This window comes from Ascidiella aspersa, chromosome 1, assembly GCF_963924565.1.
Source record: "Ascidiella aspersa chromosome 1, kaAscAspe10.2, whole genome shotgun sequence".
In the NCBI taxonomy this organism is placed as follows: domain Eukaryota; kingdom Metazoa; phylum Chordata; class Ascidiacea; order Phlebobranchia; family Ascidiidae; genus Ascidiella; species Ascidiella aspersa.
In genome coordinates, this window is record NC_139447.1 from 18,585,180 (window position 1) to 18,608,885 (window position 23,706).

Genomic DNA, 23,706 nt, shown 5'->3' on the forward strand with positions numbered 1-23,706 from the left:
CAATGTATTAAAACGTATCTGTGTTTATTAAATAACGACAGAACGGCAATTCCTTACAGGAATATCTTAAGGTCCATGGTACAGCAGGGACGTGCAGTCAGGGAAGGCAGGTGAGGCCTCACCTGTCAACATCTGGCAAAGCAAAATATATATCAAGCAAAAGTTGTATCAGTTATATCTCTATCGCAAATTTTACGTTTCTGTACCTAAAGCGTGCTTTATTTTTTCTTCTATTTCTGTTGCGTTATTCATTTCAAGCGTTCACGCGGTCAAAATCATTGAAATACGCGAAGAGAGAAGAGAGGCAGCGCCAAGCCGTGCCTCTCTTCAGATCACAAAAGTGCCATACACTGCATTACGCGTGCCTTTTTCTTTTGCAAATTCTCTCGGAAAACATGATGAACGTTTTAGCTTCGATTTGAGGCATGCCTCAATTGTGACGTTCACGCTATAAAACCTTTCTTTGTCCAGCTTGAATGCCCGCATAGTGTGTGTACATTGACTGTAGTTTAAAGCTCCAAAGTTGAAGTCATAAATTAAGGCAGATCTATTGCAAATTTAAAAGTTTTGCATCAGATGACTGGACAAAAAAAAATAACACGCAACTTTCAAAGAGATTGGTAAAAAAGGAGTGATAGGCGTAGCCAGGGGGGCCTTGGCCACCCAAATTTATAAATATTGTACTCTTAATAATACTTTGTTTTGTAGCTTTTATGAGCAGTAGACTACCACAACAGTCGATCACAGGCATGTCCCACATTCAATTGTCATGCACTGTTACGTCATAAACGATGTAGTCATTTTTACGTTTGCTATATTAATGTAGTTTTATTACTTTTTAGTCATTTTGTATTTGCTCTCTGAATGGTTTTTGAGATTTGCGCTATAAAACTCAGTCAGTTGCTGCTCGAAACGGTTTGCTAGCATCTATTTGTGTTCGATACGCAGTTCATACAATGGCAAAAGTTAAACAAAAAAAGTGCAAACTTTGTTTTTGTTTTTATTAGTACGATACCGTTTTTGTGGTTGTTAAAGAAAAACGTAACTCGAAAAAATTTGTGCCTCACCATCTAGGAACGTCAGCGCACGTCACTGTGGTACAGTACTAACAGTCCAGCAAATTACGTTAGTTTTTAACCTTTGACTTATCACTAATCCTTTTGTACACATCGCCTGGCCATAGAATCATTTAAAAGAGGCGTGTGAACGGGTAACTTCCCCGGTTTACTTGTTTTATGGTGATTGTGTCACGTCATAAAGTTTGGATATAAACTTAGTTTCAAAAAAAAAAACATCAAATAATAAAATATTCACTACAGAAGAACATGCAAATAAACGAATCACTTTAACTCATTGCGTGATCCACATAGATACAAACGAATGTCCCCTGATCTTAATATTGTTCTTCGCGCTGCTATCAAAACAATCAATCTTCATAAAAAGCAATGCTCTCAAGTCTTAAAACTCATTTGTTTGTAAATATTTGCAACAGGGCTGCGGAGTCGGTAAAAACAATCTGAAACTCCAGACGAGAAAAGGTTTTACAGTCTGTATTCATTTAATTTACATGCCGTTTGGATAAGGGTATTAAGTAAAAGATGCTTGCAACTGAAATTTTGAAAAGAGGATCCTGGATTTTTGGATAAAGCAAGAATGAATTAACCAACAAATTCTGAACAATAGTTGTTGATAACGCTTACCCTTTTGCACAACACATTTGTGTGAAGCGACATTTGGTAAAATTGACGATTATCAACCACGTCAATAATAATAATTGAAAACTGTTACAGATGATTAGTTTTAACCCTTATCATAACGCTAATTATAAATTAATAAACTTTGTCGAACTTTTGGCGTATAGAATTATATAAGCTTTACGGGTCATGAACCACTACGTCTTACAGATCAGCGTAGGCTACTTATTTTTTGGTCTTAGCGGATCTGATAACGTGGGGCTCCAATTCGGTTTAGTTGAACTTATATTGTTCATTCAATAAAAAGGCGTTCTAATTGACCCTTTCTTTTAGACTCCAATCTCAGGCTGCGTGACTACTAAAGTGGTAATTAAAGAATTGTATAAATTGATAAACGAACGACCAGTTTAAAACTATAGATCAGTGGTCGGCAAACTTTTTTTGTCGCGGCCTCTTCAGATTTTGAAGGCTTATTACGTAAAACCACTAGGTAACAGTGACGGATTCCGGATATTTGATTTTAAGGTTGAATATTACACGGCGCTTTTCGTTTACATATAGTTAAATTTGGCAAAAACTGTAGTTTGACAGGCTCTCAGGACCACATTTGGCACGTGGGCCTTTCGAAGCTGAGCCAATTTAAAAATTCTATGCTACACCAACTTTAAGTGCAGTTAATGTACTTCAAAGCAGTGGTTCTCAACCTTTTTTATCTTACGGACCGGTACAATTTCAAAACAAATTTTCCGGTCCGGTGGACCTTCAAAGATCAAAATCAAAATCAACCCAAAATGCAAATATGACAAAAGTATCCAACTTAAAAGCAAAGAATGGAAACTTAAATTCAATGAGCAATTTGCTGCTGTCTTTGATATCATACGTGTTATACGTGGTTCTATTAAAGTTTTTCACATACAACTGGTCCTAAAATTTAAGACTTAAACGATCTGTAGCCTACTTTTAAACAGTTGGACACAACACATTGTGTCTTACGATAAAGTCCAAAGTAGACCATTAACTCTATGTTACGTCACAATGCTGCAAATTACGAAGCTGGCGATGTTCTAAATTTGATGGACAAGCCTTCAGCATCATGCATTTTGTCCTTGTGATTTAAGATTGTAATATATTTGGCGGACCGGCAGGAAAGTTGACGCGGACCGGCGGTTGAGAACCACTGCTTCAAAGTGCAGTTAATGTACGGCTATCACGCGGCTCACAACTAAGCTATTCAAAGTAACCCGTGGCCCAATAAAATAATGATTCAGCGGCCCACAGTTTGCCGGCACTGCTATAGATCAACGGACAGCGGAGAAAGTAAACATAAGGTAGATTCCACTTGATCCAGTTAAGATACGTCGCACAGGGTCGTGGTTCTGGACTGGTTCAGTTGGATGACCAATTTGAGACCAGAAATTGCGATGCGGTAAGTCTGATCCTCCTGTCCAGTTGTGCACGCGCAAGTGTGATGTAGTCCATGTCGAGTAGTAACGTGAGGGATCTTTGGGAGAGAGCATCGGCGACGTGGTTTCGCTTGCCCTTAATATACGAACGTCTGTTGTAAACTTAGAGATAGCGGTTAAATGGCGCTGCTGACGTGCAGACCACGGAACTGATACCCTTGAAAAAGCAAATGTTAGCGGCGTGAGTTCACTGGTCTATATAGGCTGTAAACACTCGACCCTCTAAAAAGTGAAGAAAGTGGTACATGTAGAGATGTTATGCCTGCAATTCCCTGTCAAACGCACTGTACCTAAGCTCGGGCGTTCGCAGTCCCTTGTTGAAAAATGCCTATGGCTACCACGCTCCACCAATGGACTGCTGGAGAACTGCGCCGATTAAAATGCTGGTTGTTACTGCTGGGTGCCTCGGGAAGACTTGGACAACTAGATAATTCTAGTTCAACGAATTAGAGCCAAATGCGTCTAATTCTAGTTGTAAACTAATTTGAGAATTGCATGTGTGCGCTAATTTTAGTCCTAATTTAATTCGGATTTTACCAAAAAATTCTACTTTGTCTAACGGCATTTTTCGTATTTCAATTTTGTCGCAGATGTATCTATTGCGGTTTAACATATATTTTTTTCTTGTCGACTCTTTTCTGTAGATTCGATTTTCTTTGCCACTGAGTTGGAAGTTGGAACGCTTGCGCTGCATTCTTTAATCCAAATGGCATTCGAAGAAATTCGAAAATCCGAAACGGCGTAACGACTGTAGTTTTAGGCACATCGGCTGGTGGTACAGGTATTTTGTGGTAGCCTCACCCAAATAAAAAAAAAAATGTAAAACGCCATCCGATCTGCTGTTAGTCTATATAACAGGGTTTCTTAACCAGGGGTACGGGGATGCTGAATCAGGCACAGAAAATGTATTACCGTAATATATTTCTTTGCTCAGTTAAATACTCACTCACGTTTTGTTGTTTGTTATTGTGTTACCAGTTCCGTGTATAAAAATAAAATTACAATGGTTTGGTTATTTGAAATACTCTACAAGGGGGTGCGAGAATTGGTTGGTGATTTGAAAGGGGTGCAACAAGGAAAAGGTTAAGAACCACTGGTCTATATTCCAGTGCTCCGCAACCGGTGTGCCGCGGCACACTGGTCTGCCGCGAGACCATGTAAGGTGTGCCGCGACGTTCCCATATGTGTATTACTTGCGTTTTTTAATTGTACTTTGTACAGCAGATTATAACGAAAATGATGTATCAAGGCAGACATTTTAACTTTATGCAATAATTAATTTAAATTTTCCTTAATATATAAAACTATGACCTTTTTTCAACCGCCGGAAGTCAAATTTTAAAACATCTTTTTAACTAAACTCAATAACAGGAGTATACATTTTCAGCAAATGATTTCTAACCACGATATAATTAGAACTAAAATCGTCAAAAAAAAAATGGCTAAACCTGTCGGAATAAACCTAAAGTTGATGGGAATAAGGCCTAAATTGACAATAATGCCTAAAAATGTAACGAGAGGGTATGGAATGATCGGGGGTCATCAGTTTGACATTGGATGTCAACGTTTCGGCGTTCTACTTTTGAACGGCGATTACGGCGCTGTTTAGTCGCCGCTGTTTTAGCATTGGGTTGTTTCCCCTGTTTGGGGTAAGTGGTGGGTAGTGAGTGGGGTTAAATATTAAGTTAGGGTTGGGATTGAGGAGTTAGTGATTAATTTAGGGGTAGGGTTTGAGGTTAGGTAAAAGGTTGTATAGGGCTTATTCCGAAATTTAGGTCTAATTTCTACAGGTCAGGACTTATTCCGATTTAGACGATATTATACGAATATGGGTATTAGTCCTATTTTGGTCTTATTCCGAACTGTTTTTTAGTTGGACGTTGATCTAATTTCGGTCTTATGGCTGTCTTAAGATATTTTAAAAGACCGTAAAACCGTAAATTCAGAAGATAAAAGAATGTAAAACGTCAAATTTTCGGCGCGTTATTCGTAAATTGCACATTATTCTCTGAGCAGCCAGCTATTATGCTTTTGTTGTCTATTGTCAATCGTCATATATTTCGTGGTGTGCCGCCAATTTTGTTTACCTGTGTTGGTGTGCCGCAAGTGAAAAAAGGTTGCGGAGCACTGGTCTACAATGATAATCCAAGTCAGCGATGAAGTTCAATTTGTTGCGTCATAATACGGTTTATTAGGCTAGTCCAGATACAATTGGTCATGTTAATGACACATGATTGACGCGATCGACGTGTTGCCACCCCTGGTATATGCGAATAGGATGCAGCGGGCAACAGTGCTATAGTCTTTCTCGAACAGCTGCAGCAGCTCAGTCAGTATAGTTACGTTCCCGGTTTGGTTGGCGGTCGTGAGTTCAACCTTCAAGGCAGGCTAGTTGTTTTCGAGCCTGGCCTTACTTACAAACCCTGCTTAGGCCCAGCTGATTAAGCCTTTCCACGACAACATGTTTATATTATATGAGGTTGGTCTGGCGGCAGTATAGGTTGTGTACAAACGTGGGCCTACTGGTGTTGAACACCGGGAGACAAAGACCTTAGAACTTGATAGCCCAAGACGATTGAGAAAAAGGGAACACACAATAATACCTAAAAAGCAACAACACCTAAAGCAGAGAAATCTAGAAAACCGTAGTATTTAGACCAACGGCATAATAAAGCCAAATACGTTACAAATTCCAGTGCAGAATAACATCGAAATCTTCTGAATAACCAAAGGTAAGTTGGCAGCTCGAAATTATTTGCGCAATATCTCCGGAAGTAAACAAGATATCGATTAGAAATTTTTACACATTACTCAAAGCAACCTAAGCTAGCCAGCAATTAGACTTTTTTTTGAAAAAAACATAAAAATAGTTATATTTATGAATATTAATATTCAGTAATATTCGGCCCTTAAATTCACACCCTAGTTTGACTGACACCGTTAGGGCGCCGCTGTTTTTGACCTGTTTGGAGTTATTGGTGGGTAATGGGTGGGATTAAAATTGGTAAGGGTTTAAATTGTTAGGGAAGTTACTGATATACGTAGGGGTGGGGTTTGTTGTACAGGCCTGATTCTAACCATTTAGGTCTTATTCCGATTTAGACGGTACTAGGACTATTAGGTATTATTCCAAATTTGGTCTTATTTCGAACTATGTTTTATTCCGATGTTGATATTGTTCTTATTTCGGTTTTATTGCTGGAGTCCTGAGAAAAAATATTGCAAAATAATGCGCTAATTCTCTGAGCGGTGTTTCAATTTGTTAATTTTAAATTGACCACTTTAAAGAAACTTTTACTATTTCGAACAACTTACAAAACTTCAGCGTGTATTTCCACAGTGGTGAAAGTAGAAAAATTTTCTTACCGTAACGCATGAAATTTTTAGAGATGACGTCAGAAAGATACGTCATAACAGGATGTTTAAACAAGTAATCTTAGGAAACCTGGCGTTATCGCTCGATGTAGTACAAAAATGTGCAACTAAAATTAAGTTTAAATACATTTAAGGAGACGGCGGAGTGGACTGGTGAAAAAGCATATGACCTGTATAAAAATAGACCAATTTTTTTCCGACATGAAGTAGCCTACCTAAATGATTTTTTTTACCGGAACAGCGTTTTCTGTTCCGGCTTACTTTGACCACTGTATTTTCAGTTTTAACTCAACACACGTTTTGTACAGACGCTAAAATGTATCAAACTTTCCTATTTGTTTATCCAAGGGGAAAATATTTAATGGTAGTAATGTCTGAATATATATTGTTCATTGGCTACGACCTGATGAGGTAGGGCAGGGGGTCCAACTCATACATTTTATCTTAGAACTTCTTCCCGTGCCAAAGTTTAGCAACTATTTTTTTTCTACTATTAAAAGCTCTTTTTATACAAAAAATAAAACAGTATAATGTTATGATATCAGAAGTAATTGTTTGTTGTCGTATAATTGCTGGGATCGTTTTGTATGGTGAACAATGACAATTGGCTGTATAACAAATTTAGCTTTTTTGTTAATTGGCTGTATTTTGGGGGGGCTTGCGTGCCACATTTGGCACGCGTGCCCTATGTTGGAAACCCCTGGGGTAGGGGCACAATCCCGTCCAGGGATGCCGGAGCGATTTCAGGGTAAGGGAGGCGACTTTTTTGGCAAGGGCAACATAGACCGCAGGCGAGCGTAGCGAGAGGAAATATTGGGGGTTCGGGGGTGCTCCCCCGGAAAAAATTTTGCGGCCACGCCCTCTAGATTGGCTTAAAATGGTACCAAAAATGTTTTAACAAATGTCAATCATGTCATTTTACGATTTTTTTTGCATTTTTCCGTAGCTCAAGCCCTACTCCTGTCGGCCCTGTGGACTAGTAAAAGTTACTTGAATTTTCTAATTTTTCTATTTTTAAGTTAAACAAGAGAGCAAGCGAATCCATTGTAATTTACCCTAAATTCTACTGGTATAGCGGTTTCTTATGCATACAAAAAACGTTTATTAAGAATTGTACACTTTTTCCATTTGTTTTTATCTGAGTTTATAAGAGTATATAGGACAAAATTAAGCAATCAAAAAATCACACTGGAGTGTCAAAATTATTCTTTGCCTTGGACTCAATAGCTCATAAAAAAAAAGTTGTTTTGTTTGATTTATGAGTTACTTACTGTAGTGCATCCTTAAACTAGTTTGACACATGTTTTTGTAACATATCATCAACCCATACACATCTAAAAAATATTGCCAAAATTACCTTCACATTTAAGTTCAACAATTTACGTAAAACATAACGACATTTAGCGTTTACAACTGGTAATAAATAATAAGGTGGCGTTTGCCCAAACTATAAACCAACATTTTTTCCAACAAAGAGCTTTCCGACGCGCTAACGACGCCCGACGAAGTGGGATTGAATCCTGACGAAGTAGGATTGAAAGCCGCAAAAATTCGCTTCTCTCCGTATATGCTCTGACGCGGTGTGCATTGGCATACGTAAGCGCTCGTCGACGTCGCGTTGGAAGGCGCTTACGACACGATAACGACGGCGGTGTGCATTGGGCTTAATTGACTTAAAAATGTTAAGTTATGCCATAGGCGTTGTCAGGATGTCTGTCTGAAGAGCCTGGCAAAAAACGAAAATAACCATAAACAGTAACATTTTAATTTTTTCTGAAAGTTTGGATTAGGGGTCTAGGCCCCCACTTGGCTACACGCATTGTTTTTATAAGAAACCCTCTATAAGAAACTGAGTAGTACTCGGATTTCTCGAAAAGAACAATAGATTATTTTGTTCTATTGTTCTCTTAAACAATAGAAAACAGTAGAAAATTTCAGAAACTTTTAGTACTCAGCTTGAGCCAAGTTTCTTATAAAAAAATGCGTGTACAACACTGCTTTATGATTTCCGTCGCATAATATTTAACGTTGTGAAAGCAATATATCATTTTTCATGAAAAGGGCACTTTTGCCCCCCCCCCTTGCTGCCCCCCTTAGCAAAGGGCAGGAGGGGCGCTTGCCCCCCTCCTCCTCTCCGGCGTCCCTGATCCCGTCATGTCATATTTTTAAGCTGGTAGGAACTGAAAGTACATCAAACAAAATATTGCTTTATTTAGGACTACAAATGGCAGTTCTTGTGGGGTAGCATGACATTTTGAATGGGGTAGCACGACATTTGGGTAATTTAAATTTAATATTCATATATCGATGATGGCGAGTTTTTCATTCATGCACGAGATTTTTGCTTCGCTGAAATGAAATTGACATTCGATGCGCATTTTACAGTTAATATTTTGTGGAGTGTGGTGAATCGCGTAGCGTATACTGCTACTTAAGTAGTTTGCGTATTTTTATTATTATATTGTGTCAATTTTATGTCGCGGGACCCAAACATTTACCCTAGTACATTTAGTTGTTAGTGGAGCTTTTATATAAGCTAATACAACTGCCTTTCAATCGAATACATACAAAAAGCATTTAAGCAAACATTTTTCGTCAAAACAAGCACTCAACAGTTAGTAAAGAATAGCATCTATCGATGTGATCATTTTGATTGGCTTCTTCCCAGGAAGGCATTGCTTCACTCAACTCCACCCATATGTTTTCTTTAGATTTGGCATTAGACCATGTTTTCTTGCTGTGTTCTGCCCAATTCTCGTCAATACTGTTTCCGCAATATTTAGCCAAATTTATAGACTTTGCAATGGCTTCACTTGCTTTCTGCTGATTATCCGTTAACATTAGATAATAGGAGTAAAAATGAAGGTATCTTGGATTTAATATGGGAAAGGATTTGCAAAGTTCGCTAAGCGTTCTCAATAGTTTCTTACAAATAACGGTGATCTGAAATAAAACAGTAGAAAGTAGATCAGGAAGAAATATAAACTGCCAGCAACTTACCTTTTGAGTTTGGTTATCATTTAATCCGTAGGAAGCTTGTGAACTTCGCATCGCAAGTAATTGAGCTTCAACTAATCTCACGTAAGCTTTTGCTGATATGAAGCTTTCAAAATCTTCCGAAACTATTTTTGACGCTAACTGTATAACATAACAGAACAAAATCGATGGTTTTAAAAAAGCGTTTTTTATTTATTTTAAAACATGAAAAATCACAACCAATCCATTCGACTAATACCGGAGCATTGTAGTAATAACGTAAGTTAACTTTGACCTTGTACTTGAGTCACTGTTTTAAAATGTAAATTAAGGCTTTATGTAAAATAATTTGACTTAAGTGTTTTAGACTAATAAACTTAAATCACCATTTTTAAACGATCTGGGTTAAGTCTTTTGAGGTGAAACTTTGTGTTTTAATTATTATTTTTTCTTAAAAGTGGTATGCGGGGTAATATATAATCTGAATAGAAGGTATCAAATTTATTAGTTTAAAACATGTATTTGTAATGCTGATGATTTTAGTTGGGCTTTGCAAAATGACGAATTTACAACATGGCCAAAAAATGAGAACCACAAAATTTGAACAATATTCGTTTATTTGTCGGGACGTATATTTGCAACAAAGGGGAACCTATATGTTTTCGTAGAGCGTTGACTATAACGTAAAAAAATTATTGGACACTAATAGTAACATCTCTCAAGATATATTCAATGGCATGAGGTAGTAAAGAAAGTTCTTAATATCTTCAGTTAAGTTATTGTGAAAGTAATATAAAATATGTAGGTTTAACAGCATTCCGTTTAATATACAGTAACAAAATGTGATGCTAAAGTCACCATGCTTTTAATTAAGGTTTAAAACTAAAAAAATAAGTTCCTTGGATTACTTACTCCACACAACGCACGTCTCTAACTCTTAACTGTTATAATTAAATTAAAAAAACATTTTTTTTGTATTTTTAATTAGCTGCAGTGATTTTATTATAAGGTCTGTACTAAAAAAGGTCTGTAGCAGCATTTCACCACTCGTACTGGAATATTTTAAATATAAAACATTGTTTTTCCTTCAGATTAGCTCATGCATAGTTGACATTACTTTTTTAAAATTTGGTTACCAAACTTTTGGATTTTTTTATGTGCTTTTTAACGATTCCTTGTAATGAAAACAACTGGAAAAGGAAAAATATGACGAGATAAAAGCCGGAGTAAATAAAACATAATTAAAGCAACTAATATATTGGGAAGTTTGTCGGGATGTGTTGATTTGCTTCTCTTCATCCCATTTACTTAATTTAGGTTGGAATTAGGACTAAAATTTGTAATTACAGGCCCCTAAAACTACTTTACTGACCCCACTTTAAAAGCCACTAAATTAGCCTTTTGAATCCATCGAAAAAATCATAAATCCTGCAAGTGTTTAAAAAAAATTATTATGTGATTATTGCTTTAAGTACGTGAAATATTTGTGAACTCGTTTTTTCTTAACATTGATAATAATCAATAGATAGAAATCGGTATTAACCCTGATGAGGTCAGTGAGTATCTGCTGCCGAAACGTCGGTTTATACTTCGTTTACACCAGAAGAGCATTTCTATCTATTGATATGTTGCCTGATGGAGCTAACTCTATTTTATTGATAATAATCATCGGCATTTGGACACAGTATAACCTATAAATACATATCCACTTAAGCGTCAGTCCTTCCATAGCAACACGGCATTGAAGTGGTAAGTCCTAGATTAGGGGTTGTTTTTATGTGTGGCCGCGAGCCGCACGAGAAACATAAAATGTCGCGGCGGGCCAGGTCAAACATAGGATCATAAATTCACGCAATAAGACGTCATACTATGACGCTATATACCAGGGGTGGGCAAGTGTATTCAATGAAAGAGTCATTAGCAGAAAATACAAGTACCAGAGAGCAGTGTTCCCTCTAAGGTCCGCAACTGCGCAATTGCGCAGTAAAATTTGCTTTTGCGCACACATTATTCTCAACTTAAAACTAAAATATCTTCACTTTTTTGCTACAACAGAATGAGCATTTTGCATTAACAATTTTTTCGTTGATGTTTGTAGCTAAAAGCAAGTAAACAAATAAAATTCGCATTGACGATTGTGACGTAATAAGTTATTTTGTCTAAACTCTAATCGGCTTTCATCATCCATGCTGTGTATGTTTTTATCTCACGTAGTATTAAATGTCTCAGAAAATCAATATTAAAAAATGAGTTTAGAACAGTGCCGAACACAGCAGTGGAGTGTTTGACAATAAAACCGAAACGCATTTTTATGACGTAAATTTTAAACACAAATTTGCAGTTTTTACACTATTTTTGTGCAGGTACAGCTTTGGGGTCAATAATGGCCTTCACAAATTGACAAAATCATCAAATGAGCGAATAGTTCGTGATTCTTGATTGTGCGCTAACTGGCCCTATCACTTTAAACCAAAAAATCGGATATTTTTTTATACGACCGCTTTGGTGCCATATTCTTGAACATATTTAACTCGATTGCAGTCGCACATTCAAGTTTATTAAAAATATTTGTTTCATGACATCTTTGAAATTTTCGCGCCTCGCCCAATACAAAAAACAACGATCTGCCGCCGGCCCTGCTAACGCAGCCTTAAAATATTCTTGCGCACTCCAAAAATATTTGCGCAGTAGAAAATTTTCTTAGAGGGAACACTGCCAGAGAGCCTCAAAATTGTGAGCTAAAGCATACTGTCCTAGGAATGAAATTGCGTTGGCTGTGTTAACTAACTCTTCGGATTCTATTATTATAAACTAAATGCTGGCCTAATGAAGTTGATTTGAAGGGTACAAGGCATCGCTTTAATTTAGATTTAGAGGGGTACATGAAAACGCGTAGAATTTACAAGAAAGACGAAAAACAATTTACATTTTAGAAAACAGGCTAAAAATGGAGTTTGGCGGGGTCATAGATGCATCCGTGAAAAGAGTGCTTAATGTTACAAACCAAACATGTAGAAAGTCGCGGAACGTATTTTGCCCAGGTCTGTCCTAGATATAAAAAACGACAACTTACGTTTAACCAAGCCTTTCCATTATATGTCTCGTTTCTTCTATAGCACCACACAGCCATTGAAGACCTTACGTAGAACCGTAAAACGTCCTCTAGCAAAAAACATGTAAAGTTGCAGCTGTACGCGCTCACATTCTTTATATAAAAATAAATGCCGAAAAACAATATATGACAAATGCATTTGGCTAACCAATGTCGTGAGACTCTGAGTTTTGCATGACTTCCAAACAGTCAGAGGACATTTCCAAACAATATCCAGCGTCAAGGATAAGATCCATACACAAAGAAAAATAGGAAACAATTCCCGCGTCATCCGCGCTATGCCTTGCTACTTGTAACAGTAGATTTAAAACCTCATTACACGCTCTACCTCGTCCAGTAAAAGTGTGGATTTGTGCTAAAAGTGGAAGAACTAAAATGTACAGGTTAGTATTTGCTTTTAGCTTTATGTTCATAAACTGAGAGCAGCGTACCCAGCAACTTAATATCTACGTCTCCAAGACTATCAGCAACATTGTAAGCCCTGTATCCGGCGGTTGTCGCATAGGCCATCTTTCCGTTGCATAGTCGAACAGAACAACTAACCTAATTGCGAATTGTAACGAAATTAATAACTACTATGTTCAATGTATTGTATATACCCCCAGGCGATACAAGGGAAAAATAGCCTTGTTATCGACTGAAGCGCTGCAACGTCCTATATTATCCATAAACGTAAAATATGGGCTTCAAAAAACATTGCACTGACATTTTAGGTGATAACATTTAATTTCTATACTATGTCTAAATATATGAATAAAACTCTAAATATAAATTTATACTCACTAAATGCAGATGCCCGGTAATGTATAAATCAGACGCTGAAAGTTTAAGCGGCAACTCCAAGCATCTAGCGGTGGCCTTATTTTCGTAAAACGCACTTGCTGCAAGGTTTCCTGCAATCTGATTAATTTGAATCATGTAGGTGTAAGACGTTATTAGTTCCTGAAGATCATCGTCGGCCGCTTCAGCCCGATTTACCTGAAAAGTTACGCATTGACGATGTACTGACACTTGTTAGATTCGCAAATGGGCTCATCTGTAAAATGTATATTAGTATTCTGTATTAAGTGAAACGGCGACCTGTCTGCCTGACTGGGCAATTTTCAAACCAGTTATAGTCACCAATATACTTGGGTACACTATGCACGGATCTGTAATGTAGCTTGATAATAAATTGCAAAGCCAAACAGGTCGAGTAAATCGAGAGCATCTTGATTAAGACGTTTCGATACAAGCTTGTATCGAAACGTTTTAATCAAGATGCTGTCGATTTACTCGACCTTTTTGGCTTTGCAATTTATTATCAAGTTAAAGTCATTTTTACGATAAGTTACTTTTTGGTATAGTGTACAATAAATGTTTCCGCTTTGATGTAAAGTTTTGTAATACCGGTACAATTTTCACTTCAAGCCAGGGTTAACTTGGAGTAACGCATTTCACTTAAGTTAAACCTTTTATTTGGCTCAGTTGCCTTAAGTTTTCTAACATTTTAGGTTAACGGTTCAAGTTCGGTTTACGTTTGGGTAATTTTGTCAAACATTAAAAAACAATTGGTGAGTTTGCCGCATGATGTTATATATATTATTTAATGTATATATATTATTAGCACCGTTAGAGCTATCTAGACATTTTACATGTTACATTTTCTTATCTAAATTTTCTTAGCTAAATTTTCTTAGCTAAAGACAATAACTTACCTGCTTGAGCGCGACCAGTCGAGACAGTATCAGTCTGTTTGGAACGCTTTTGAGGGAATATAAGATTTGCCAAACGTACGACAAACAACGAATCTGCTCAACGTATTTATTAGCCAACTCACTTGAGGCGGATGCTATATACCTGACAAAGAAGAAAAGCAGATTAAAAAGTGGAACGGGCAAAATAGAACCTGGCAATGTAAGCGAGCTGAAATGTATAGAGTAATAACTCCGCTAATTTTTGCTGCTGCCTAACTTAAATTTTAACAGGATTGCTGTATTTGCTGTAGCTGTTCAACGCTTATACTTTAAAATGGAATCAATTTTTTTTATGTATGTGAAAATTGATATTCAGCCATTTTAACCTCTTGCATATTTGAAAGGTGTGACGTCATGATGACCACTAAAATGTGCGTGCTATAAAATACAATTTTTTTTCGTTATTTATAGCAATTTCTTGTTGATGGCGCCTATTGACGCAATAACTGTGATTGTGAATAATTATCGATTTGGCCAAATTGACTTTTTGTTAAACTTTGTATTTTATTATATGGGCCGAAAATTTATTTTCGGGACATATATGTTTTTGCTTGCAGAAACAAGTTAAGGAAAATGAAAAACAAAATATATAATACAAAATACAAAATATTAAAAACTAAAAGTATAAAATAAATAAATAAATAAATAACAAAAAAAAATAAAAAATGAATATTAAAAAAAAAAAATTGAAAAAAATAATAAAAAAAAATAAAACCAATTAAAAAAAAAAATTAAAATAAAATAAAAATTGAAAATAAACACTAAGCCCTGAAAATATACCCCCTGACAAAATATACAACAACCGCACCCCCGTCTAGTTTAATATGAGATCAACGTATAAGCTTTTTAAATTGTGTTATTTCATAATTTATCAGGAATAAAGCTTTCTGTTCCTAGTTTAGGTTTAGTTTGTTTTTTAACCATCCTGACCCAAATATACAAATTTTAGAAAAATATTTTATTGGATTTTAAATTACAAACAAACAAGTCATGGTTAATAAATATATAACTATCATGGTCGTTTGGCTTTCAAGAATTGAATCAGTATAGGCCTTTTCGAGGGGAACTACATTGTGATTCCGACGGGAGTTGTAAGTATGTCTTGGAAAGCATTAAACAATTTTTGAACAAATATTATATTCCAAACTTACTATATTTCCAAACAATAAAAAATTCATGCCCGCGTAAAGAAATTGTCAGGCCCCTTGCCATAGGATTGGACGATACAAATTGGTTTATTTTAACTTTTTCAAATTGTTTTTTAAAGTTGTATTTACCGCTTTTTGGTTTTAAAAGTTGTATTTACCGTTTTATTTTGTCTACACATTTATCCAAATATAACCTTACTTGCTGGGTTGCTTTACGTGAAGCGACTGCCGCCTCCTTTCAATCCAAGTATTGAGCAGGATAAGTATTCGATTGGATGGCAACTTGCTTCTTAAAATTTTCAGAGCCTTCAATTTTAAATATAACAATATTTAACATGAAAGCTTTACTCTCATTAAACTATATTTAAATGTAAGACACATTATTTCAATATTGATGACAGGGCTGTTTCGTAAATTGGGGTTCGTGAATTGGGGCCCTGTTGCAAACTTTACTATTTGACCTCCCCCCAAACCCCATTTTGTCCAATTAACTTTACTTTCTCAACACAACAAACACTAGTACTGTTGTTACCAATGTTTCAGCAAAATGCAGTTGAATATTGATAGCGGCTTTATTCGTCAAAAAATTAAAGTGTCCTGAAAACCAACAAGGAAGGCACAAATGATTAAAATGCGAATATTTTACTTGTGATTATAGTTAGTAGTTAGAGGAGTCTTACTTTTCCACTAGAAAATGAATTTTCTAAAAATCTAAATTTAATAGGTGCGTTACTTTTCCAGCGATTACAGTGACAAACCGGTCTCGCGTAATAATAAAACTTTGCAGGAAGTTTTTTGTCTATTTGAGCTGTCAAAAGACCTCTATGTTGTACACTCTGCAGCTGCTACCAGTCTGCATTTCATGGCTCTTCTCGCAGAGGTGTCGAGTGTACAGGTGTGCAAATAATGTTTTATACACATTTTATTTTCAAAATCCTAACACAACCTAATCTTTTGTTGTAATTTAAGTATGCAACTTACTAATTTAGGTGTACACACAAATTACGTTAAAACAGTTTTAGGTATTAACCTGTCACAGAATAGAACATGCATGTCGTTAAAGCTAAATGAGATTCACGCGAAACGCGGGCGACTTGTGTTTAGGTTGTACAAATATAAAAAATGGAGATGGCACATGCCCGTGCGTACCTGCTAAGCTACATTCATTCACCAATTACTTCTCGTGGTAGCAACTATTTCATCAAAAAATAAAAATCGCACAGACCGTAAACACGCTTAATTCAGTACAATATAAGTTCCATAAGAACAAAGGCGTTTATACCGGAATCTTTCGAGTTTACGACACTGACTGATGGGTAATATCATTATGGGGTCAAGGGTTTTTGTGATTGTGTAAAGCCGAACTTTCTAGCTTTTAAATGAAAACATGCTGTATACTCTAACTGTTTTTACTATTACCTACCTTATAAAAATGCGCTAGTGAATCTTGTAACTTGCCCTGTTGAAACAACACTTGACCAAGAAGACTTTGCACTTTGGCCTTCGTAGTACGACTCACAGATAAAACCTAGTTTACCTATTTGGTTAAATAAGGATTTAATACAGTCACAAATACTGGCTACCTTTATGTCCTCTAAATTTAGGTCATCGTTTTCAGTAAAGTTTGAAATAATATCCAACCCTTTGTCCAAGTTTTGTATTATTTCACTTGCTTTTTGAAGATATTTTAATGCTGGTATCAGTTGTAAAATTGCATTGCATGATTCAGCCGCTACAAAATAAGATAAAGCGTATTTAAAAAACATCAATTTAATTGACTATTTCGAAAATGCTGTAGCGATTTATTAAGTACGGTAAGAATCATGCATGCCCAAATGCCCATTGCCCATATACTGGATTTAAACAAAGGTTTCACAACGCAACACACAAAGCGTAGAAATGGTAAAACGGCTCAAAATAACGCTAACATGCAAAGATACCACCGTAAAATGACATTAACGTCAAGCTACGTGCGCTTGAATTAATATTGCGGCAAATTGCTTTCCTGTAAAGTGACTTTACAAGTTAGAACAATGGGGTTACTGGTCATGAATTCATTAAACCCTAAATTCAACAGACATCCAACCTATTATCGTACCCTTAACCGGAAAACATCCCTTTCGCTTTTCGTTTCCGCTGACAAAGGACGATTTTTATTCATATTCCGCAACATTTTATAAACTTTAACGGAAGCTTTTAATGTAAGTTGCGCTTGGCCTGATTAAAGTCCGATCATCATTGGCTAAAAAGTTTAGATAAGATGGTGAGTGTTTCTATACACAAATATGTCACACGTAACCATTGCTCATAAAAAAAAACATTGAGGAAGTTTGTTACGCAGTTAGTCACTAAATCTCTCCGGCGCGATTCAGTAGGCCTTTGGCAACATCACATTGTGCGCTCGATTCTCAACGGGCACGCGACTCCTGTTGTTGGTAGCGCAAAACTTTTTTAAACATTAGCGCAATTGTCTGTCTGATTGTAAAAACAATTTCATCGCGTTAGTAAAAAAATAAAGTTTAATGTTACGAAGGTAAGACTTTTGTGATTAATGGCTTCTTGCAGCATGCATATTTATCGATTTCGCTAAAATTGATATAAAACAGATAATCTTTACATTTTAGACAGAATTCAATTGTTTTCCTTGTATTCAATGCTCTTTTCCAGTGATAAACGACATGAGTGTAAAGCAAAGAAAGAACTTGATGCACTTCGTAAGGAGTACGAAAAATGGAATTTACTCTCAACTCTGGAAATAACAAAATAACATTTGCGGTAGCAGTAATCATTTAAAATTAAAACAAGGGTCGTTATATTAGTATAAACTGTGCTGTATTGTATAAAACAGACTTACTTGAAAGACGTTTCGCATGTTCCTCTGTGTTGCATAAAATTTTATCGTAAGTTTGTGGCAAACCAATAGATTGATTCCAAAGCGGACCATAACTCATTTTTCTGGAGTTTGTTTCAAACGTTTCGTTTTGATGAAAAGATACTATTTTTCTTAATACAACTAGGCGGTAAAATGGGTATTATGTTTAATAAAAAAACGGTAAACAACTTACTCATTTTTCCCTTCATGTTCAGGAACATAGAAGTGCGCCGAATGACCGGATTCTGTACAACAAATAAACATTGAATAGCGTTTGCATATCGTGTGGACATAGTGTAGTGTTTTACGAGGTCGGCAATACAGCAAGTATATAAATTAACAAAATTGACTTTCATTTTGGGGGGAGAGCAATAAATATTAGGTATGGTCAAACATGAGTAAGTCTATTTGGTAAATCATAGCGAAAAATTTATAATAAACAAAAAATAAATATTTGAATATAAAATTTTATAAAAATGATTTTGCATGTCTAGTCTTCAACCCAAAAAAAGTAGTTGGTAAAGCGAATCATTTTCGTCCCTATTTCTGTTTTTGCTCGCAGAAACAACTTGAAAAAAGTAGAACACGCAGTATGTAAACCAAGAAACTAAAGTGAAATATATTAATTTAAAAAAAAAACTGAAAACTAACTTTATTTAAACCAGAGCATTAACATAATACCCCCACCCATCGCGTAAATTTTCTTAAGGCGCAGGAGAGTTACATGGGTTTTTGGTCTCGTACCCAACAAAGAGAAGGCAAAGACTTGTATCTCACAAAACAAGTTGTAGGTATTTCTTAATTTAAGGCAGTGGATTTTTTCTGGGCGCGTACCATATAGCAATAAACAAGCGATTTGTAAAGCTTAATGTTTTATAGAGTAAATAATAATTAACAAAATATATTATCCACGCATTCCTATGCGCTAAATACATGGCTACCAATACTGTATCACAGATGTAAGAGAAAGAAATGTGTGTTGTTTTTACGACCAAAACGATACATGTTGCATTCAGATACTTTTAAAACATTTATTCTCATTGACCGGACCTTAAAAGTTGTGTACCTATCGTACGAACCTTTGCTAAAAACGGTTAAGTCGACGACGTATTACGATAGAGACCCGGGGTGTAAACGAGTTATTACGATAAGCTGCTTGATAGGTGTATTCCGTTTCCACACATTGCATCGAGTTTAAGCAAATGTGCGGGCCACAAGTGAAATATTATATTTTCACAAACAGGTAGAAAGTGTTTAACAATATACGTCGATTTAATGTGTCTAAAAAATACAACTTGGGCAATCTGACTTAGTATTACCTATATGTCTTAACTTTTCTATACGCCATAGCACCTTAAAACTGCTCACGAACTATCCAGAAAGCCCACGCGTAACTTACTATCTTTAGGACGTTACGAAAACGCCAATTCAAGATATACTCAATAGATGTTTTTATTTTTTGAATTACTGAGTTTTGCCGGTTATAACACTTTCACTAAAGTTTGGCAATTGCCCAAAATATTACCCATGATATGCTCTTATCTATTTCCTGTTCAATAATCTTTATGGATTTACTTTTGCATCTTGCGTATTACTAAAAAACATACCTGAAGTTTTAACATCAGTGTTTATGGAATGATGTTTATTCGCTGATTGAAATTCAAAAAAATCTTTAGGCAGTGCGTCATCCTGTTAGTAAAACAAATAAACTTAAATATATATATAACTTTAAAATGCTTTATGGCGTATATTCACCTTCAGGACTAACGGTAGACAGACAGATTTTCTGCCTCCGATTGATTCAAGCTGTATCCTTCCAATAACAGAAGTTCTCGAAACTCTTCTTTGATTAGCATTTGTTTGATTAATAAATTCCGCTGGTGTTTCTTTCTTTTTTAGATGCGTACAGTTAATTAAAAATTGTGGAATTTTTTGAGAATAAAATGTTTCCACGTTGGGTATAAATCGCAGTATTAGAAAAACATTCATTTTTCTTCTTGTTAAAATAAAAGTATCCTAGTACTTTCCAGTCTACTTTTCGAGAATAGCCTAAAAGGTTTTTCAAAGTTTTTGTTTTTACTGAGATTTTTAGGGAAATTTATAAACGGCTAGATTAATTGAATTACTGGTCGAGTTTCCACGTTGCGCGCTAAAAAATCGTTTCTAAGTCATTTGTCCTTTTTAACAACCATAAGAGTATATAGCCACAAAACACAACGCGTATAATAAGCATGGCTATATATAGGGGAGGTTGTATTTATACCTGTTTTGTTGTTTCGTGTGCACTCTGTGATAAAAATGCTGATGTACGAGATGTCTGGGATTTGTTCAACTCCGAAAAAAGTCCAGATCGTTCCTATTAAAATCGAAAAATTATCCGTCACAGTAAAAAAAACATTAGCTTTCATTTGGGCAGTCTGTTGGTATTATGTAGAAAAATGTTATTGAATACAGGGAAAGAACGTCGGCGCTCTTGTCATTTTTAGGATTTCAGTTATTCCATTAAATCAGTGATTGCTAGGGATCGAGCTTAGTTTTGACTTAATTTTGTCAAAACTTCCACGTTAGGTCTAGCTTTTTGTAATTGTTGCCAATTTACAATTTTATCAATTTTATTTAAATTACACCCAATACACATTTTAAGTGTATTATATCTTAATTAGAGCCATATGCGTGGGTCGGAAGATTTGATCCCGGCGGCCATATAGTTTCGTTAGGTTCCTCTCTTACTTTGTTTTGAATGGTCGTGTTTAAATTTGGTTTACACAAGCCGACAGTATTAAACACGCAGGGTTATTTTTTAGGTGAGAACCTGTCAAAATTTAAACTTGATAGGAGATAAAAATTCACAAAAACATGAAAACAGTCGAACTTTGTGAGTATATCGCGCTTCTTTGACCAACGAGTACATGCGTGTTCAAATATGTGCGCCGATTGTCAGTTAGTACATATCGGGGACACTGGAACTGGAAGGGTATTCAAGATCAGACGCAAAAGCATTTACAAGAGGAGCTATTATAAATAAGCATTATTGCTGGAAGGAACAATTGGTTTAGCCTAATTGTGACATTTGAACCTACAAATGCGATCTTTGGGAAACAAATTTTACAACACTGCCTAATTAAGAAAGTGTCTCTATTCACATTGTTTCTGTTAGAGAACATTATGCTGTAGCATTCCAATGTTCAATTATGATCTATTTATGTCAAAAGTAAACTTGTTCTTTAATGTTTTGCAGTCGAACTCATATATGACGCAACCAAAACGTATGTCTTGTTGTTGTGTACAAAACACAACGGGTGCGCTAGTGCTATCTCTTTGAAGCAAATTCACTTACAGCTTTCTGTATAACCCTCACAACAAACGAACAAGCCGCCGATGAACACAGGTCAATACAACGTTTTTTTCATATACTTGGAGACTATTTAAAATCTTGCACAAAGAAGCAATCGAGTGGAGAAAAAACTATATAGCTAAAGTTCATTTGTTTATTGTTTTGCAGGGGGTAATATGCAGTTCTACAATATTTGGACGAAGTATTTTGTGTTGTGGAGGTTAAATAGGGCGGAGTTTAATGTCGCCTTAAACTTGACCTACTGTGGTTGTCCATTGTCCAATGTCCAGGCGATGTAAAATAATTACTGCAATTCACGTGATACTGTTACTCGTTTCCAATCTTGGAGTTGTTTTATTAATTATTTTACATTTGAACATGGAGTTTAGCGCCTTTTTTACGATTATCATAAAAACGTCAATGGTTGGACAACCATTTTCACAAAAACGTCAATGGCTTGACTTAAAAAAATTCCGTATACCGAGGTTAACGTGAAGCACCATAAACTTATAAATAAGAACATGTTAACGAATCTCTGACTATATTTAACACTTATAATCTTCTTAACAAGATTTAGTTGCAGATATTTGATTTAAAAAATCCCACGTTTTCAGTACGCATATAGCTTGTCACCACATGTAAATACAATTATAGCGGGAAAAGCGAAGTCGATCATATTTAAATGGCCACCACACTCTTGTCGGTGTTCGCATGAAAGGTTTCGTACAAAGCACCGATATAAATGCACTTATGTAGATTGAATTTGCATAGCTTTGGTTTGAGGTATAAATACTAGCACAGCATGTTAATCATCATTCCGTCTTCACATGATTTTCGTCTTATTAGAATAAATAGTTTTTGGCGTATGCCGCGAGACAAAAATGCAATAAGTTAAACTATATTCACCTTCAGTAATGTATCACTGTCGTTATTACTGCCAAGTTGCTGATTTTCAACCGAGTGCCGACTCAGTCTTAACTGCTTAATTACGCTTTTATCAGTTGTTCCTGTAATTAGCACCTGTATCAAACATTTTGGGTAAAGTTAGCAAGGGTGTTTAACAACAAGTTATATAACAACCTCGTTAATTTTAACTTCTAGGTAGTTGGCACATGCTTCATGTAATGAATTTCTTTGTTCTTGTAACCACAGTTTATACGCCGTTTCTTGTACCAAAGAGTTGTGGAATTTGAGTTGCTGACATCTAAAGGCAAGGCAAAACACATATAAAACTAGAAGGTCAAAAATGTTGTACTTTGATGGTAGTTCTACCTGGCAGCTACATTTTCTGCATCAGATGAGTTTTTTTCTCCTGGTAAGTTTTCTTGACCTTCTTCACTTGGACATAAACATTTTATGCAATGTGCCATCCCACGACGTGTCTTTTAAATTAACAGCACATTATATTTCAATCAATTTGAACTAAAAAACTTTTTATTCTCGATCTTAAATAATGTAACAAGATGTATAAAAAACAACAACATTACTTTAGGATACGTTAACCTATATACACTTACGCTTTGTATATTTTCCGATTTTACTTTTTCTGCTTCAAGAGATGCAGCAGCACATACAAACACTCGGGTATACATTAAACGAAAAATTGCGCTTTTAAATTTTTCTTCGTTACATCCAGGAACAACAGCTTTTAACATTGTTCGTGAAGTATTTTCACCAATAACTGCTGCACACTTAACAATTAATTGTTCAAATGGCTTCATTCTATCTAGCCTGCAACGTTTAAGTGCAAGTCAGTTTGCAAAAAGTCGCAATTAGGGTTGTACATATTTTGAACATTTTAAATAGTTGTGCTTTAAGATATTCCTATGCATTAGATCAGTGGTAGGTAACCTTTTTTGTCGCGGTTTAAAGTACTTTATCAAAGCTACTGAAAGCGCACAATGTAAAACCACTACAAAAACAGTGTCGGATTCAGGATATTTGTTTTAAGGTAAAATAAGGCGCCTTGATGCCAAAAACACTACCATGCAATAAT

General features: G+C 35.7%; 1 protein-coding gene across 1 annotated transcript in view; it reads right to left on the reverse strand.

Annotated features, from left to right (window-relative positions):
- Positions 1 to 9,127: 9,127 nt before the first annotated feature.
- Positions 9,128 to 23,706, reverse strand: part of LOC146168155 (adenylate cyclase type 10-like) — a 39,402-nt gene continuing 24,823 nt past the window's right edge. Inside the window, exons 11-30 of the mRNA XM_083386227.1 lie at positions 23,252 to 23,441; positions 22,983 to 23,092; positions 22,791 to 22,914; positions 22,617 to 22,730; positions 20,640 to 20,732; positions 20,132 to 20,266; positions 19,984 to 20,065; positions 18,570 to 18,621; positions 18,359 to 18,507; positions 18,122 to 18,253; positions 17,088 to 17,236; positions 16,928 to 17,032; positions 15,704 to 15,810; positions 14,318 to 14,459; positions 13,404 to 13,598; positions 13,052 to 13,163; positions 12,769 to 12,990; positions 12,582 to 12,670; positions 9,533 to 9,670; positions 9,128 to 9,475 (exon numbers count right to left, since the gene is read on the reverse strand). Of these exons, the coding sequence (XP_083242353.1) occupies positions 9,128 to 9,475; positions 9,533 to 9,670; positions 12,582 to 12,670; positions 12,769 to 12,990; positions 13,052 to 13,163; positions 13,404 to 13,598; positions 14,318 to 14,459; positions 15,704 to 15,810; positions 16,928 to 17,032; positions 17,088 to 17,236; positions 18,122 to 18,253; positions 18,359 to 18,507; positions 18,570 to 18,621; positions 19,984 to 20,065; positions 20,132 to 20,266; positions 20,640 to 20,732; positions 22,617 to 22,730; positions 22,791 to 22,914; positions 22,983 to 23,092; positions 23,252 to 23,441 (2,788 nt within the window). The remainder of the gene's footprint in view (positions 9,476 to 9,532; positions 9,671 to 12,581; positions 12,671 to 12,768; positions 12,991 to 13,051; positions 13,164 to 13,403; positions 13,599 to 14,317; positions 14,460 to 15,703; positions 15,811 to 16,927; positions 17,033 to 17,087; positions 17,237 to 18,121; positions 18,254 to 18,358; positions 18,508 to 18,569; positions 18,622 to 19,983; positions 20,066 to 20,131; positions 20,267 to 20,639; positions 20,733 to 22,616; positions 22,731 to 22,790; positions 22,915 to 22,982; positions 23,093 to 23,251; positions 23,442 to 23,706) is intronic.